The sequence below is a fragment of the Homarus americanus genome, unplaced genomic scaffold (assembly GCF_018991925.1).
Source record: "Homarus americanus isolate GMGI-L3 unplaced genomic scaffold, GMGI_Hamer_2.0 scaffold51859, whole genome shotgun sequence".
NCBI classification, from domain to species: domain Eukaryota; kingdom Metazoa; phylum Arthropoda; class Malacostraca; order Decapoda; family Nephropidae; genus Homarus; species Homarus americanus.
This window is the reverse complement of record NW_024711292.1, coordinates 9,137,429-9,157,884: the sequence shown is the minus strand read 5'-3', so window position 1 is coordinate 9,157,884 and position 20,456 is coordinate 9,137,429. Positions and strand designations below refer to the sequence as shown.

The following is a 20,456-nucleotide window of genomic DNA, read 5'->3' as shown; positions in this document are numbered from 1 at the left end:
TCGCTCTCTCTGAGCATTAAGACGGGATTCCCTTTCCTGATCTGTTTCCTGTGACCGACTGTCCACTGTTCGCTTTCTCTTAGCATTAAGACGGGATTCCCTTTCCTGATCTGTTTCCTGTGACCGACTGTCCGCTGTTCGCTTTCTGTTAGCATTAAGACGGGATTCCCTTTCCTGATCTGTTTCCTGTGACCGACTGTCCGCTGTTCGCTTTCTGTTAACATTAAGACGGGATTCCCTTTCCAGATCTGTTTCCAGTGACCGACTGTCCGCTGTTCGCTTTCTGTTAGCATTGAGACGGGATTCCCTTTCCTGATTTGTTTCCTGTGACCAATTGTCCGCTGTTCGCTCCGGGCAGCTCATCAGCTAGGCCACGGTTGGACGCCACCCTCCGGGAGGCTCCACATTGTCTCACTGTTGAGTCCCCAAAACTTCTTCTTCCATCAATAGTTCATTAACGGTGTATGTTTTTCACCATGTTTTTCACTGCCAACGGTACAGCAAAGTATATTTTTTTAGCATTAAACTGTTATACATTTTATTGTCTAATCCATCACTACATATGAACATCATCCATCATCACTACAAATAACAATGCTACATTCATCATCACTAAGTATATGAATAACTCCCCAAATGTAATTCACTCAGTTTCACATATAACACCACCCATCATCACTACATATAACAATATCCATCATCACTACATATAACATCATCCATCATCACTACATATAACACCATCCATCATCACTACATATAACATCATCCATCACTACATATAACATCATCCATCATCACTACATATAACACCACCCATCATCACTACATATAACAATATCCAACATTACTACATATAATACTACCTATCATGTCACTAAGTATATAACATTCTCACACCCATCATCACTAAGCATATAAATTATCATCCCATCATCACTATATATAACATCATCCATCATCACTACATATAATACCATCCATCATAACTTGCCACAGATCGGTTACAGTTTCCGAGATTCTCGTGCGGACACACACACACACACAAACACAGAGCAAGCTTTGTTTTATATATATATATATATATATATATATATATACATATATATATATATACATATATATATATATATATATATATATATATATATATATATATATATATATATATATATATATATATATATATATATATGTACAGGTTGACAAACCTTTTTATCCGAAATTCCGTAAACCGAAAAGCTCTGAAAACCGAAAGTTTTTGTGAGCATTTTTTTTTTTTTTTTTTTTTTTCTTCAGGGATTAGCCCACCCAGGCATAGATCACTGACCCACATCGGGGCCTGTGGGGCGAAAATGTAATAGTAATACTAATTATAATAATAATAATTATAATAATACCTGTAATTATTCAAAGTAAATAAAAATTTTAATTAAAAAATACACCAAAATAAAATAATAATGATAACAATAATACTGTATTAATTAAATAATAATAATAATAAAGAAATACAAGAATGAAAAAAAGATAAAAAGTGAGTAACATACCTATGAATTATTATTCTTACCTGTGTTATCATTATTATATTTTCGCCCCCCAGGCCATAATGTGGGTCAGTGGACTTCAGCTCCGGATGTAATAATACAAAAAAAAAAAAAAAACATTCTGAAAACCGAAAAATAACGAAATCCGAAATGCCTCTGGTCCCAAGGATTTCGGATAAGGGATTGTCAACCTGTATATATGTAACCGGTCAGGAATTACTGGACTTTCGATTTCTCACTTGACTTGGGGTTTATTAAAGATTATTAAATGAAATTGCAGTGGAAGCGCCCCTCTGAGAAAAATCCCGAACCAGCACAAGAACACTTAAATTTACTAAGCAAAATAAATTGTCCGTGACCAGTGGAAGGATAGAGTCTGTGACTGGGATGAATGAGACACACTGTAAAATTTAGACACTTGTATTCCCTCCAACACTACAGACACAATCAAATAATGGTACACCAATATGCGCACCTCTTAACTTGAACTTAAAACACTACTCTGGGGAATAAAAGTTATACATGATATTGAAATTATTAGAAACTCAGACAATGCCTCATTAGACAACAATAAATTTAAAGTATAAAGAAGTGTTGCTTGCACACATGAAACAGGCCTTTCGGGTTTTCACAAAATAATATCCACCACTGCGGAAGTGGTATAAAAATAAGAAATTATTAATTCCACCATGAATAGGCCTAAAGGGCACTCAACAAAATTATATCAAGCACTGAGAAAATGGTGTAAAAAATAACAACTTATTCACTCCACCCTGAGTAGGCCTTCAGGGCACTCCGCAAAATTGTATTACCCCAACAGATGCACACCTCCTAACCTAACTTAAACCTACTCTGGGGAACAAAGGTTATACCTGAGATCGGAATTATAAAGAAAAATTACATGCATTAAAGGAATTAAATCACAGTATCTCTCTGGTTCCACTTAGTGACACAAACATTCAAAAAACAATACTATCAAAATCATTTAAGAACTATTACTACACACCAAGATAATATCAGTAACTGAAAAAATGGTACTAACTACACACAACAATATTGTCACTATTACTGAGATGTTACTGGGTCCACCAATACCCGTGAACCATGCTCCACCCCACTCAACATACACCCGTATTAAGGGAGATAAAATGTTTCTCTAGGTATCCCCTAGACTCCTGGTCTCAGTGTGTGACCATTAATTTACTCAGATAGCCTCAGTGTACTCTCAGTGCGTCCATGGGCGGGAAGAAAGAACGCCAACAGGTGACTATGGCCAGTAGGTAATACTTCTATCTGACCGAGGACACGTGGTGTTGTGCAACCACGTGGTAAGAACTGATCACCCAATGCTGATGCTGGTCCCGTATCGTTTTAGTTGTCGGGAGCACTCGTTCACTCAAGAGACCCTTTGCTACCCAGCTAACCAGTGACAAGCCTGCACTGATCGTTCCAACGGCGACAATAGCCAATCATCAATCCTCAGCGGCAGTCTCAAACGGCAGTCAGTTCAATCTCTCGCAGTCAAGTGGGTTCTGAGGAAACCCTGAAATTAACTCACTGTTAGCTCTTCATAACTTTATCACTGCCCTATCTAAACCCTGTCTGAGATCGAATGAGACTTACTTGTTATACTGCAATAGCGCAACACAGGTGACTAGAATACGTGATCCGTTTGTGGACTGACGAGCAGGGACGTCCTGTCTGTCCTATTACTTTCGCGTGACTGAGAAACAGCCAGCCTCGTGTCCTCTCAAGGCGTTAAGGCCTACGTGACATATTTTTCGTCTAACTAATAACTTTCTTGGGACACCCGTAACATTACTCAGACTAATAAACGATCTATAATAATTTAAAATTCAATAATAGTCCCTTTCTTCATGAATCGCATCATTATTAATTCGGCAAATTACATTTAATATTATATATGCCTAGTTCCACAAACTCTCACTACGTGCAAGAGCGCGGTCTTCCCTCAGAATGCACAATCCAAGAATAAATGTAAAAGTATGTAACGTGTAACACTGCAATTAGCTGTACAGTATATGAGATTTTTTTTCTTGGATGTAGATCCAAAGTTTTGGCGCCTGCCACTATTTATACAATGATAAATGTGGCCAAGAGCCAACAAAAGGTTGGGGGACCACTGCCTTATATATGAGTCAAATACCCCAAGAAATCGTTGATTACCATAGATCTTGCACAATTTTTGCTTACTCTAAATTTAACCCTAAAGAAGGTCTGATTAACCCTAAAATGGGGTATCGAAAAAAAAAAGGATTTCAGAGCATTTCGGTTTTGGGTCATTTCGGATAAGGGATGCCAAATCTGTATATGATGTACAGTACAGTACAGTATAGTTTCAGAGAATTACTATGAAATTCGAGATTGAAGAAAAATGCAAATTTTAAAAATTATTTTCTATAAATTTAGATTAACACACACAGTAAAAATATATAAATTAATAGATTATAATGTTCAAAGTTACATGGACAATTGAAGGTGGATTTGGTATATATTATATAAATCCATATATTTAATTCCACCAGACAAGACCTACGATTTCAACTTCCAGTCTACAAGAATATTAAAGGAGGAAGTCACCATACTGCCTGGGGACTCCCTCATTACTGAGTGCGGGTTTGATGCCACCAGACGTTCTCGACCCACTTTTGTAAGTATTGTGTAGGGTAAAGTAGACATTAGCTGCCCCCAACCCACCTTGGTGAGTATGTGTCGGGTAAAGTAGACATTAACTACCTCCAACCCACCTTTGTGAGTATTGTGTAGGGTAAAGTAGACATTAGCTGCCCCCAACCCACCTTTGTGAGTATGTGTCGGGTAAAGTAGACATTAACTACCTCCAACCCACCTTTGTGAGTATTGTGTAGGGTAAAGTAGACATTAGCTGCCTCCAACCCACCTTTGTGAGTATTGTGTCGGGTAAAGTAGACATTAGCTGCCCCCAACCCACCTTTGTGGGTATGTGTCGGGTAAAGTAGACATTAACTACCCCTAACCCACCTTTGTGAGTATTGTGTGGGGTAAAGTAGACATTAACTACCCCCAACCCACCTTTGTAAGTATTGTGTAGGGTAAAGTAGACATTAACTACACCCAACCCACCTTTGTAATTATTGTGTGGGGTAAGGCAGGCACCATTTGCAGGCCCTCTCCATTGTGACCTCTGTGTTATGTGGCTATGAGGATATTATTGTACATAATGTGAGTGTTCAAGTTAAAAAAGATAGTGACAGTGTGGTCATCCTGCAGGGTGGTTTCGGTACACAAGAAGAGATGTGTTTGACCTTCCTGACGTATTATCCTCGTGTCAATTTGTCCATATGTTCATCAGCGCCACCAATGGAGAGCATCCTTCAAGGGGTTGGAATACAAGAAGTATACAATTCTGAACAGATGTAAGTTCACATCTTTTTTATTTTCTGTACACTGTTTATTATGGTGTAAATGTGGCTACCACTTACAATGAGAAAACAGTAATATTAACAAAATTAGTACTACTGTATACATTTATTTTTACTTGGAAACCGTACTGTCAATAATAACAATATAGACTCCTTATATATCCTTTCACTCACACTTATCTCTAAGAGGCTTTTATTCATTCTTTTTCTTTCACTCATCTTCATTACCATCTTCATTATTCTTATTTTATGGACATTTTATATCTTGTGTGGATTAGCCAGGATTTCCATGGCATGGTGTTCCAGTTGCCATCAGGCAAATTTAAAGATTTTATGGCTGGATATTCTCCTTATTGCAAACTCAATTCTATTTATATTAATTTAAATGTGAAATGGATGATAGCTCTGTTATCATTGTCATCCAAGTTTACACTAGTGTGTCGATGTAATTTTCATCCACATCGCTGACACGACGTGTATCGGATGTATCTTTAATATCCACAACTGATACCAGAATATTACTGTATTAAGAGATCACACCACTATTTACCAGTGTAACCAGATCACACCAGTAGTTGTCAGTACAGTGACCTGTAAATCACTCTTGGAGTATTACCACTATATTTTTGTATTATCCAGACAAGTGATAATTTTGAGCTGTAGGCATTGGTGAAATCTATAATTAACCTTATCTAAACAAAAAACAAAGAGTTATGAAATTAAAATATTCCTTGCTTTTAAACATGGGATTAAATAAGTACTGTACTCAGTGTAAATGCCTGGACTTTGGGATATAAATCCCTTGCTAGACTAACCAGGATCTTATAAAAGGAAAGTCAAGAACCATGGGTTTCCAAGGGTAACAAACAAGCGTTTGAGATTGACATCTCTTTATTACGAAAATAATCACATTAATTGACACCACTCACACAAATATAAAATAAACAATTACGGGAGTCAAACAATTAAGGGAGTCAAACAATTACGGGAATCAAACAATTACGGGAGTCAAACAATTAATGGAGTCAAACAATTATGGGAGTCAAACAATTACGCGAGTCAAACAATTACGGGAGCCAAACAAAGTACAGATATTTCCTACGGCTGCAGCCATGTGGAATGTTCCGTTGACGCAGTGGTCCGCTCTCAGGGGGAAGGTCCAGGGCAGTTTCCTCACTTGGCGCCCGCGTTGGTGGGCGATGTCTTGCCACACTGGAGAGACGCCAGGGCACGGACGGTGGATAAGGCGTGGAGGAAGTGGCGATGCCGTGGCAGCCGCGGTACTAGCTGGAGCAGGTGTCCGGAGATTGACAGCCAAATAGTGAAGGACTGGGGAATCAGCCCACGAGCCCCAGGAGCCTCAGATGAGTACACGACCAGGGTTTGAATCGAACAGCTGGGGAAGTGCAGCTGTGGTGCTGGCTGGCTAGTGTTAGATATTTGACGAAGCAGCAGCGACCTTCTCACCTCCGTCTACCCTCCCTAGTGCCGCAAACGAGCGGCAGACAGTTATCCTGCTCGTTACCGCCCTTACACTCAGATTAAATAAACATTTACATAATCATGAATAAATCAATAAAACATACACTATCTAGTGATAACTTCTCACTCGGAAATCACTTGTCCATATAAAAAGTCAAAATGATGATTATATCTTTCTAAGTATTAGCGTACTAATTTCAAACTTAGCTGAAGATAAGTCGTTGTTCCAAGTTGTAACATCCAGTGTTCTTCCACTGATATGTTAAAAAAATATTTGGAAACATAAGGGCGGATCCAGGGAAGGTGGGGGGAGGGTGTCCTTGGGGTCCATACCCCACTTTTCATCAGAAAATTCCAATACATTTTCTTTAATGCAGTATGGTACTCAGGCGTTTTTATACAGTAGAAAGTAATTACTATTGACCCCAGAATGTCTCCTAATATCAAGTGGATATGGCTTCAAAATAGCCTGAAAATGCCCAAAGTATTGGTTAGATTTTAAAATATTTTCTGGGGGCCTACAGCCCCCCCTACCCCCAAACCCCAAGCTGGATGGCCTCGCTGTGCTCGCCCTGTTCCCCCACCCACAACTTCTTGGACCTCCCTTTTGATATTCCTGGATCCGCCCCTGAAACCTCTTGGACAATACACGGCTTCAACGTTAATTAAACTGCTGCAAACTTAATAGTTCCAAGATAAATGTAGCAGCAAGTTACAACTGCTCCACACGTATGAATTCCTGTACACATAAATCTGCTGTGCACATAAACCCCTGAAAATAATGATTACTTTCAGTTCTTAATATAGATAATAATAGCTGTTTTAAATCACTGAAGGTCACTTTATGCAGAATCATTTAATTTGTAAATTAATTCGCAGAAATAATAGTTTAAATAAATCCTATTGAAAAATAGTAATACTTTGATCTTTCACTGTTAAGTATATCATGACTAATTACTTACTGTATTAAATCAGTATTATCTTCAATATCATCACACAATAACATCCAAACATAACTAAGGAATTCTTTTGTTTACCATGAAGTATCATAAAAATTTCACTATATTTCACTTACATAATTCACTTGTGTCAAGTGTTATTAACTCTACATCTATTCCTGCTTAATAAATACAAAAATAACAGTTATCTTACCCATAGGAGTAGGGGACAGATTTTTTTCTGGGGGGCAAGGAAGCTTTGCTCGAAAAAAAAAAATAGTTTGAACCAAAAATGGTTTTTCAGGTCACATTTTATTTTATATGTTGTAGATACGCAGTACATAGTTGTACAGTGAGCGTCAGAGAGGAGAACAATATATAGTAGTGACTTGCAATGAACCAAAGTAACAGAATGTCGAGTACTGGAAGTGCTCCCTCAGTGTCTACAGTGTACAGTAGCTACAATGAATAATACTAGTATTTAATCGTAATGTGCAGTACTGTGCAACACAGATCGTTTGCAAATGCAGAAGTGAACTAGCGAACAAGCTTGTACAATGGCAGCACATAATGTACAAAGAGTGTCATGACGCAAGAGTTTGATTAAATAGGCTGAGAGATAATCAGGCAATCATAGACATCCCATGCAGTCATATGATAGTAGTGGCCAATTGTAGATCCAGAACACTTTGAGTATACCACCCACGTACCCGGCATGCAACCCTGTGTCGAAAATATGAAGCTATCTCTCTGAAATTTATTCGAATGCCCTGAACCGAGTGATTTTCTTGGATCTTTCTGGAAATGTGCATAATGCAGTCCTAGGAAATTTGTCTGGATACCCGAAATGGAGAGATTTTTCTCTGAATATTAAATTAAATGTTCAGGCTATTAGGGAGTTTCAGGGATCGAAGATTCCAGCTATGGAGAGATTACTAAATATACTTACTCATAGTATTACATTCTTTATTTATTGAAGTGAAAACATAATTTGATTAACTAACAACTGTACCTGTATTATTTCAGTAATGCATTGTTAAGTCTGATGCTTTAGATCATAACAAGAGATAAAATATATATGCAGAGTTGGTCACTCACCATTTTTCATAAACTCTTTGGACAATATTAACGTGGATTTTTATTTTTTTCCAGGCACGAGTATTTTAGTGAAATGTAAGTCTACATGGTTTCGTATTGTGTTGATTGATACTGTTTTGTGTTACTTAAGTTAGTTTTTCAAATTTGAAAATATCTTATTAATATGAATGAAGAATAACAAAAAGAAGCAGTTTAAAAGTCTTAAGAGTTTTTTTGCTCTTTAAGGCAACTAAAATTAAGATGGGTTGCGTTTCTAATGTACACTCACCAAAAACTTCTCGAACGCTATAAGCACTATGCAATCTGAAAAATGAACGAGAATCTGAAACCATTCCGAGATGACAAGCCACATTCTGCTCATTTTCACACCCATCGTGCCCAGGTGTTTGAGAAGTTTTTGTTGAGAGTGTGCGTTTATCCTTTTGATGACCTTAGCCATTCTTTTATTAACCTTGTAAATATTGCTTTTTCCAATTTTTAATAACCAACTATTATTCAGTCCATATATTTTCTTGCATTACGTCACTGAGTCAGATATGCATTCCTTTCTATCTCAGCCTGGAGGTAGACGAAGAGAAGGAAACAGAGCTGGCCCAGGCCATGCGGAGTGGAAACGTTACATCAGAAATGGAGCCCATTGTGTTAGCAGAATTGCTTCACTTGGTAACTGTCAAAGCCCCAGAAAGTAAGAATACTATTGCTTTTTTCAACTGGACCTTTATTCACATGTGAAATCTTGTTCCTTAATGTATATCTGAAAGATTCCTGTGTATTCGGTAGTCACAGAAAATATTGATACAACAATGACTGATTGTTTGGTATTTTTGAATTACTGTACTTATATCTGCACAGTCTTTGCCTTTCTGTATTTTGATTTAAATGTTTTAACTCTATCTTCAAATACAGTATTCACTAAACGAATGTGAAATTAAAATAAGATTTAAAGTATGACACATAGCTTTTTAACCTTAACCCTCTGAGCACCGCCTATTTGAATTTCCTCCCCCAAAGTGAAAGTACTATTTTCACCATTTTTTTTTACTATTTTCCAAGTGGCTGCGATGATGAAGTTTTTATATATGCCATTGAGATTATCTGGAAATAATAAATAAGCTAAACAAAAATTAACTGGAAAACCTTGATTTTTTTTAAAGGAAAAGCTGGTCAAAATGATAACTAAAGTAAGACAAATCACAAATATATTTCATGTAAGTTTAATATAATTACAACTGCTTATAAATGAAATACAGACCTGTACAGTTGATGCATCATGCAGTTATACGCTTGATTGATTGATCAGTTTTATGACGTTAAGAATTTAACACTAAATAGCGTTATGCAATAGCTAAGATCAGATTTATGATGGTCGCTACCCAATGGATACCCATATACTTTTCCTGCATTGTCACTGCTATGAAAAAGTGATGTGCAATAATTCGCAATTTTCTGAGATATGATGAAGCAATCTTGGAATAACGTAACACGTGTGACCCACGTGGGCTGCGTGGTAGGCTCTGCCAGAATCCAGGAAAAAAGTCACAGAAAAAAGGCATGGAAAAAACCTAACCTAACCTAACCCAACCCAACCTAACCTAACCTAACCTAACCTAACCTAACTTAACCTAACCTAACTTAAACCTGACCTACGTGCATCATATATAAATTGTGTTGTCAATATGCAAAAGTCATGTATTTTCAGTTAATAACTGTTTTAAAATATTTTTAGTTTTAGTACCTTAATTTAAATAAAATTTGACTTTTTTTCCTGGCCAAAATTGTTACTTTTTTCCTGTGATTTTTTTCCAGTGCCTTTTTTTCCATCCACCCTCTGCCCATCCCCGTTGAGTGCTAGGCTGAGCGGCTGAACTGTCACATTGCCCTGAGGATGATTTGCGTGTGAAGAAGTTATTCTTTGTACTTAAAATAACATATTGTACCAGTAAATGTGAGGAATAAATAAGTATAATACTAACAAATACAAAAATAAACAAATATTGCATTGCCGTTTGTCAATCGTGTTACGACTCACAGGAAACAGTAGTAGATGAGTGGAACAAGTTACCGAACTCTATGTTTAACTCGAGCACGCTGGGTAGCTTCAAATAAATATAGGTTGGGCGGATATACAAGCGATAGGGGATGGGTGCAAATGGGGTTGCCTAGTATGGGCCAATTGGCTCGCTGCAGTTTCCTCCATTCTTATGTTCTTCTTATGTTCTTCATACAGAGAACAGCTAAAAACCCCCACTCGGCTCCTCCCATCCTCAGCTGTGGGTGTTAACTCCAGCTCATGTTTTTGATCTGACGATAATACAATAACTACTTTTTTTATACATTCTGTATGAAAGATCTTGTGTGCATGTAACGGAGTAAAAAAGACCCTAAGATATTTATGTACAGTATATCTACCCGAAATTACGAGTTGAAAAATAACCGCCTTGAAAGCTAACTCTGGCTCTTCAAGGTCTCAGGAACCCTACAGTATTTTCCCTATAGTTATTAATATCAATATACAATCGATCGCCTAGCGATGGTTTTCGAAGTCCCTAACCCCATCGTATAACAATGAACACCTGTACTGTATACAGGTAAAGTATATGATTTTTTTTATAATGTCTAAAAACTTTAAATTGATAAATTACAGCTCCAAAAATACAGATTATAGCTAGTAAGTTTAAAGACACCTAAATCAATGTAGGTTATTCACAAAATGTAGTAGCTATAAAAAAAATATGCTGACGCAAATATGGTAAAATAATAACTAAAATATTAATAATACTGAGATTCTACTGGAATTAACTGCACAGTATATTACTGTGCTGTCAACCATAACAACTGATGCACCTGTATATCATGTGCATCGTATCAGTAGGCTTACTGAGCACCGAGCCTTGGTAGCCAACGTGTTGTTGCTGATCACTACTGATATTTATGGACTATTAACCTATTGTTTGTTATAACAGATACACATCAGGGCCAGATCCAGGCTGCTGCAACCGATGCACTTGTATCTAAAAAAAAAATGTCATGTAAAGGTATCATTATGCATTGGTCAAATAATTAATTGACCTATCAGTAATGTGATCTTATTGTCAGCGTTGACCTGCATGGCCCCCCAGCTTCTTACTGTAGCTGTCACTTCCATACCTGAGCGATTGGTTTGACAAACCATCCCCAGGGATGGGATAATCGGAGCGGGGCCTAGGGGTAAGGTCACAGGTACATAAGAACATAAGAATGGAGGAAACTGCAGGGGGCCGATTGGTCCATACTAGGCAATCCCGTCTACACCCAACCCCTAACACTCATAATTATATCCGTCCAACCTATATTTGAAGCTACCCAGCGTGTTCGAGTTATTGATGAAGTTCGGGAACTTGTTCCACTCATCCACTACTCTGTTTCCAAACCAGTGTTTACCTATCTCGCTTCTTTATTTAAATTTGTCTAATTTAAAGCCATTGCTACGAGTTCGCTCCTGGTTGGATAGTTTGAGTACCTTTGTTATATCACCTTTGTTTAACCCCGACTTCCATTTATACAACTCGATCATATCGCCCCTCACTCTCGTCTCTCGAGGGAGTGCAAATTAAGATGCTTTAATCTGTCTCTGTACTCAAGGTTTATACTGCCCGTGATTAGTCTTGTTCAATTCCGGCAGACGAGTCCACAGACAGCAGCAATAATTCTGGCAGACAAGTCCACAGGCAGCAGCGTTAATTTATGGCAAACGAGGCCACAGACAGCAGCAATAATTCTGGCAGACAAGCCCACAGACAGACGCAATAATTATGGCAGACGAGGCCACAGACAGCCGCAGTAATTAATGGCAGACGAGGCCACAGGCAACAGCAATAAGACACAGAGTTCTTGACTTGATGCCTGTAGATAACGATGAAGGGCTATTGCTTGTCGTTGGGTGGGAGGGCGGGGGTTAGAAGAAGCTAAATGTGGTGGAAATTTGAAGGAAAGTCGGAGAGTAATGGTATCCGGGCTCAACCAGATATGCTGTATTTTAAAGTTCTTTGTTGATCTTTTGTACTACTCATTTAAGTTTTAGCTCTCAGGCCTTTGAATTTTCTCTAGGTCATGTTTCGTCATTGCAGGAGCCAGTATTTCAAGGAAGAGGTGACCACCTCTGGCCAGGTTCTTTATGGAGCTGGCTAAGCATCGTATCTTTTGCTTTAATAAAGGTGGGAGGAGAAACAGCAGGAAGGGATTGGAGAGGCCAAAGATAGCGTCTATTAGTCACTCTTTTGTTTAAAATAGGAAAAGGTTTCTGCAAGGAAGTGGTGTAGGATCCAACTTGCTACTTTGGTTCGCAAGGTGGTCCTATTTTTTTTATTCTAATTTAAAAGGTTGATGTTTGTGTTGGCAGTGTTTTAATTTGCTATTCATTCTAGGCGCTTTTTTTGGTTTTATTTTGTTATTGTATTGCTTTGAGGTTGTTAGTTGTATCTTGGTGTTGGTGCTGGGTTGTTTAGTGTTGTTCTGCTCGATCTGAACCATGAATGTTCTCTCACTCTTCTTTTTATTTCATTATCGAGCCAGTGAGTTACAGCTTCTAACTCTTCTACTTGTCCCCACGTTCTTTTAGCTTTGTTGCATATGTCTACATTTACTGCCTCGATGTTGGCTTTCCTATGCAGTTCTTCGTTTGTTATTCTTTGTTCATATCTGATTTTGTGTTAGCTCCTGTCTCATTGACAGTAGTATTATCTAAATGTGGGTTAATTACATTAGTCTTATATAACTATCATCTCTGTAATCTTCCATAGCTGTGAGGGTTCATGTTCAGAGCACGTGATAGGGTGTTTCCACAGGAAATCGCGCCACTAAGTGCTAAGGTAAGGCATAAGTAACCGGCTCCCTGGCCACCTGTTGAGGGCAGTATGTACTCATCACTTTAGAGCCATCCCTGATGAGCTCCATCTTCCTCGAAGAGTAGTTACTCAATTATTACGAGAGGAGGACGTCTGATATCCTTCGTCCTTCCTCGAGCAGTATCTACTCAATACTCACTATAGTTGGACGTCCTTAGAGCTTATCCCTGATAGCTCCGTCCTTCCTATAACCCTCACAGTTACAGTGACTATTACGGTGATAATCCCTTGAACAGTGTACATAGAAATTTTTTATAATAAACTAAGAAAATGAACATATTGGGTTTCGCTACTAAAACCTAATAAAATTTTATCTAAATTTTAGTTCGTCTAGAATATGAGGTACCAGCTTCATGAGTGACTGTTACAAGTGGTGACCACCCAGCAAGGTTGTTACATATATGACAGCTTCACAAGAAGTTGTTATTCAACGGTAACAGTCACCTAGCAGTTACACAGTTGGTAAATGGTAGACATAATTTGTTCTCCCCATTACTGTGTTACGCTGTTATTAAGAAGTTATGGTTACAATGTCGTAGACATTTATTTTGTATTGTTTGTAGTTTCTTGATTCTTATGTCACTGAATGGGGTGCTGGTGGTAGAGTGGTACCGCTCTTGCCTTCGCAAGCGAGATGTCACGGGTTCGATTCCCGGGCCGGTGGAAGTTGTTTGGACATACTTCCTAGCCCCCATTAGTCCCTGTTCACCTAGCAGTAAAGTAGGTACCTGGTGTAAATCGAAAGTTGCGAATTCGTATTCAGGGACAAGTTGTTGGAGCTTCCAATAACTTGATGACATAAACCATTGACTCTTCAGGCTTCTACTCCCTTAACTCATGAGACATAAAGGCAAGCATGAACTTAGCATGCTTCCCTGTTGGGCACTGTAAACGCTTCTGTGCTTCACCTTGCACAAGGCTGTAGGGGAGTGCCCAATAAAAAAAAAAAAAAAAAAAGACACTGAATGCGTTGATTGGTACAGGCGGGTAGCTTATTATTGATTTTATTCGTTTGTTTTGTGTATTCAGGGTTTAGAATCTCCTAATTTATAAAAAATGCCGAGTAGTTTGTTGTCCTTTTCTTCAATGAAGTTTTGGTATCCGGTTTTCGTGATCTTGAGTCCTAGTATGGTGCCTTCATTGGCATGTGGGTATATTTCTTCATCCCCGATGACTGGTCAGACCTTTTGTTTGGCAATTGGTATGATTTTAAAATGTTTAATATTTGTTTTAATATTCCATTTTCGTTCATAATCATTAATGTTCTTTATTGCATGCGCTGAGTGGAATGCCACTATTGCCTCTGACTCCCAGGGTATGATATGATTTGTGTGATGTGATCTACGAAGATGATATGTTCGCTATGTTGTGTTGGTTCTGGTAGGCTGCTTGTATATATGGTGAATAATGTTGGGAACAGGACGGTCCCCTGGGGCACTCCACTTTCGAGGTCTATGATTGGGCCTAGATACGTACCAATTTGCAGCTGAGCTCCTCTGTTTCGGAGGTAGTCACACAGGATTCTCTCACTGTCTGCGGGTAGTTGTAGTTGTAAGATTTTGTACTTTAGGCCTGTGTGCCACACCTTATCAAAGGTTTTTCCACGCCTCTCAGGACAAAGTTTACGTGGTTCCCATGTTTTTCTTTGGTAATGATTTCTGTTATTATAACTATTGTAGTTTGGGTTCCTCTCCCTCTCCTGAAGCCATGTTGTCTTGGGTTGTGTTTATTATTTATATCCAGGAATTTTTGTAACCTGTTGTTTGTTATGCACTCAAAGAATTTGTATCTTGTGTGTGTCCATGTGTTTGTATGTGTCAGTGTCTGTTTGTATACATACTATAAAAAGCTATGTTGTATAAACAGTTTGTGTAAATCAGTAAAACTATAGGAATATACAGTTTTACTTTGTTCTATTTTATGATAAAATATAGGCTGAACTATCTGGCTAAACATACATTTATCCAAGTACTGTAAATATAAGTAAATTATTGATTAAAATTACGGCGTTGTGGAATGAGATGTAAAATCCCATAGATTTCTTAAAGTCTGAGCTAGCCGCAACTACAAAAACTGAAAGATTGTATCGGTAAAATTTGAGGTCTGGATCTGGCCCTGTATATGACTATCATATATTCACCCATGAATCATTTCAACCTGTTTCCAGTACACAGATTAGCTGAAATGTGTGGGTACTGGTGATCAGCTGATGAGCTGTCCAGGCATCAAGAAACTGTGGTGCATAAACACCTATTCATTTCTCCTATATTATAATTAAATAATTCATTTATGCATATATCACAGTATTCTCCATCTATTCTCGACTCACTAATAATGTTGTCTTAGCAAGTAAACTGAGAAGTCTGATAATGTCAGCAGGAATCAGCTGACACAAGCCAGAGTGATGTCAAAGCTTGTTTTGGTCTCTGATCCCACATTGTCTACCAGCAAATCACTCAAAGCCGAGTGTGCAGTTCAAAACACTTCGATGATAATCGAATTAAGTCTTAATGGCATAAAGGTTTTCTCTGGGCATGGATAAAAGTCGATTTAAGTCCCAATACCAAAAGCCATTAGATGTAACTTTTGTCGAGGTAAGTGCTCAGAGGGTTAAGTCTGTCAAAGGTATGACATGATTTCATTTTTTCACTTGTCTGGTATTCTTGCCTCTTCATAATTTGAATGAAATGACCATGATGTAATCTCATATTTGCATCCATGTACAGTACTCGTATGTGTGGCGCTGGTTGAGAAGTACATTTACTTTGTATGCAAACTAAATCATTGTATTTGAACTGATTGCGATATATATATATATATATATATATATATATATATATATATATATATATATATATATATATATATATATATATATATATATATATATATATATATATATATATAAAGGTATCCCCAGATTTATGGAACAGTTTGGTTCGAAAAAATCTTGGCATAAATCCAAATTACATAAAGTGTGTGTGTGCATGAGAGGTATGCGTGTACTGAAGGTTGGGTGTTGAAGGGAGGGAGGAGTAAAATCTTATCTATGATGTAACAAAGTATCAGTATTGTACATACAGTATGTACAAAAATAATTCAGTCGATTTTATTAAATATATGCATTTACTAAAAAATATAAAATCTTCTTATCAGTGGAAGATTCAGAGAGGAAATGTGTGAGTGAGAGATAAAGATGAAAACCCTGCATGTTGAGTGTTGAAGGGAGGGAGGTGACTAGCTTCATTTATGTATATTTTTATTTTTTTCTAAATTATATTAAAAAAATCCTTTATACTTAACCATTTCTAGTTCAGTGTATGGTGAATTTCCGTAAAACAAATTTCCATACATCGGAGGATGAGTGGGTCGGCTATTCAGCGAGTGGATTTCTCCCCTACAAGTGTACCTGTTATTTTGGTACAATTTGTACCTCAGCTATGCCTGGTCTTGTGGGTGTGAAAATGTAACCTCAATAATATTTTTATTTGTCAAGTAAAATTATGCTATAACTCATTAACTTATTACAGAATACTTGAACATGTCCTTACTTGAGATTCTGAATGATGAGGCAACGTGGCAAGATGATAAGATGTTGGCAGAATTCCAGGACAGGGTTGTGACAGGCAACCACACGGCTCTATGTTACATTCGACAGAAAAACGGATCGATTGCGGTAATTTGTTGCACTTTAGAATAAAATAATATGTTACGTAAATTTTCAGTTGGTTACCATAAAGTACTTATGATAATGTCTTAAATTTTTTTCAGATTAGCTTACCGAGGGTAGTCTTAAATTTTTTGGTGGTGATTGAAAAGTCAAATTTTTGCAGTGGTTATAAGCATTGTTTTTAAATCTTCAGATTAAATTATAGTTTTCAACTGGAGTGTTTCCAAGGATGATTGAGTGTAATTGTTATCAAGTACTGTAGCTTCCCTACATTTTCTCTTTCATAAAGGTTTAGCTTAGTTTCCTTAGAATATTACTAGTTTTGCTTTCTTTTGGTTCATTATTTCCAGCATAACGTGGTTGTCAACCCTAAGACATAAGCATGGATGGCAATTTTTATTGACTGATTGATTTATTCCTTGGTATATAGACACAAACTTAAGATTTATTATTCATCAAACAACAAACATGTGACTTGTGTCATACTCTGTGTCTCCACCAGAACGTCTTGATGTCTTACCCAGACTTTACACCACTTGAGCCCACTGTTGAAGTGTGTGATGCTGACCAGCAAGGTGGGTGTTCCACAGTCTTTTAACTATATTATCTTGTTCCTTAAATATATATATATATATATATATATATATATATATATATATATATATATATATATATATATATATATATGCAAGTAAATCACTGTGGGTGCGCGTGATCCAAGTATATGCTGATAACACATTATATATATATATATATATATATATATATATATATATATATATATATATATATATATATATAATGCTGATAACCACAAGGAAAGAAGACCCACAAGCCTAATAACCCAACATGACCCATCATTAGCTCAGTTGGGTCAATCTCTTATAAATTATCTAAATGGTTAGTTTCTTTACTAAATCCCCTCGTTGGCAACATTTCTAACTCTCATATCAAGAACGACATGGATTTGGTTGATAAACTCAATAACTTACATATTAATTATGATTTTAAACTGGTCAGTTTTGATGTAACATCACTCTTTACAAAGGTCCCAGTTGATGATTTACTAGAGTTCCTCATAGGTTCCCTACATAATATTTCACTGCCCGTCTCGAAAGACGACTTCATCGAACTCGTCAAACTATGTATTAAGGATTGTAAATTTGAATTCAATGGAGAATATTATGCTCAAAAATTTGGTATGGCAATGGGTAATCCACTCTTACCTGTATTAAGCAACCTATATATGGAATTCTTTGAAAAGAAACTATTAAGTAATATTTTACCACCTTCAGCAGTCTGGTTTAGATATGTAGATGATGTATTATGTCTCTGGCCAAGTAATGAGGACCTTTCCTGCCACAACTTAACAACTTAGCCCCCTCGATCAAATTCACTGTGGAATTAGAGCATGACTGTAAATTGCCATTCCTAGACTGTCTGATACACAGAATAGGTAACACTTTTAAGTTCAGTATTTATAGAAAACCTACTAACGTGTGTTCATACATTCATTATTATTCTGCCCACCACAATAGAGTCAAACAGTCAGCATTTTCAACAATGTTTTTACGTACTTTGAGAATTTGCAGCCCGGAATTCATTGATGAGGAATATAAATATATCTATAATATTGGCTCAAACCTTAAATACCATAGATCTTTCATAGACAAATGCCTGAACATTACTAAGAAATCTTTTTATAGAACTGATCCCAAGCTCACCCATGACCATAAGAATCTCATAGTATTACCATTTCACAAAAATTTCTCTCAAATTCCTTTACAACTAAAATCCTGGAACGTCATGTGGCATTTAAAAACTCATGCACTGTTAAACAAATGTTAATCAAGAACTCCCCCAACAACACAATTGGTTGCATTTATAAAGTTCCTTGCAAGGAATGTAATATGTTTTACTTAGGCCAGACAGGTAAAGATCTTGTAACTAGACTTAAACAACATAAATATAGTGTTAGGACAGGCCAGGAATCCAGTGCTCTGTTTGTTCATTTGAGGGATAACAAGCATTGCATTGACTGGGATAATGCCTCCTCAATATTACCTTGTAATTCAATTGACAGTAGGAACATCATAGAATCTAGTCTCATTAAACATACATAAGAACATAAGAAGGAGTCTGCAATAGGCCGGTTGGCCTGTGCATGGCAGCTCCTGTCGAGAGTTACTACCACTCTCTATCATCCATGAATCTATCTAGCCTCCTACCGAAGCATTCAACATGAATTTGAGTAATGGCATGTACATACTGGACAATTTTGTAATTAAGAAGATTTGTAACCAGGTGAGAAGGTTGGGTCACCTTACCCTCTGACCTGACTACCGACCGTTGCTGTGCTATTTAAAGATTAGTAGGGTCATTACCTAACACCTGACCATTGTGGACCTGATCTCACCCTCCTCTGTATATATACACCTTGTTTTGTACTTCTCCTTAGTCTGTACCCACCCCTGAAGATGTGAATTACACGAAAGCGCTTGGGAACTTCGTGTTTTCTACTTTCCTTGTGGTTATCAGCTTATACCTAGATCACGCGCACCTACAGTGATTTACTTGCATATATATATAATGTAGATTGTAGATCCACAATGGAAACGTGGACTGATAGATCTTGATAAAATCACACAGGAAAAGGGAAACACTGGAGCACCTTAGCTTTCATCTTTGTTCAAAACATCTTCAGAGGCAACTGAATTTACATTGGTATTTGAGTCATGAGTTATGAGGTGCAAGAAGATTATTTGGGATTAAAGAAAAATGATGAACTGTAGGAGTAGAACGAATCTGGGCTCAACCAGGTCGCTTTATCTTATCTTTTGGTTTTTTTATCTGTTTTACTCCTTCGGGTCGTCAGACCTTTGTATTAGTATTGGTTTATTGATATGGTGCTGCTTATTGTACTTCTTACTTCGTTTTTTACTGTGGTGGAGTTAGTGATCCCTCCCAGGTCCCAGGTCCTTGTGTGACTGGGAGGATAGTCACGTAATTTGTTATTTATTTTTTAAATTGCTAATGTGTTAGTTAAATTTTAGTTGTGTTAGTCCTCTCTGTCCACCATAGCGACCCCGGGTGACGTTCCTCTACATCCTTAATTTTCGCTGTATAGTTTGAATATCCAATCGGGAAGAATTACTGCGTAAAGGTTATTTATTTACATGGCAACTCATCTTGCATGTAATCTTGTTTCAACTCTAGTGGTCCAGTTAATAACTAACTATCAAGATGGATGCACGTCCTTCGACGTTTCGTGACCCGCCTCGCTCCCCCACACCCTTGACAGTAGTGCTACTCATCAAGAGTTGCTTGATTTGAGTAGAATTTATATACTGTATGGTGAGTTTCTTGAGGCAGTCAGCGGTGAGGGCAGTGATACAGACAATAGCCCTCACTCCCCTTCC

General features: G+C 37.4%; 1 protein-coding gene across 3 annotated transcripts in view; it reads left to right on the top strand.

The window, feature by feature from the left end:
• LOC121877254 overlaps positions 1–20,456 on the top strand; it is a 137,526-nt gene that overhangs the window by 113,387 nt on the left and 3,683 nt on the right. For all 3 annotated transcript variants that reach the window (XM_042383023.1, XM_042382944.1, XM_042383107.1), the window contains exons 26-31: positions 4,091–4,215; positions 4,815–4,960; positions 8,539–8,559; positions 9,042–9,169; positions 16,898–17,043; positions 17,540–17,612. In XM_042383023.1, coding sequence (XP_042238957.1) covers positions 4,091–4,215; positions 4,815–4,960; positions 8,539–8,559; positions 9,042–9,169; positions 16,898–17,043; positions 17,540–17,612 — 639 coding nt within the window. The remainder of the gene's footprint in view (positions 1–4,090; positions 4,216–4,814; positions 4,961–8,538; positions 8,560–9,041; positions 9,170–16,897; positions 17,044–17,539; positions 17,613–20,456) is intronic.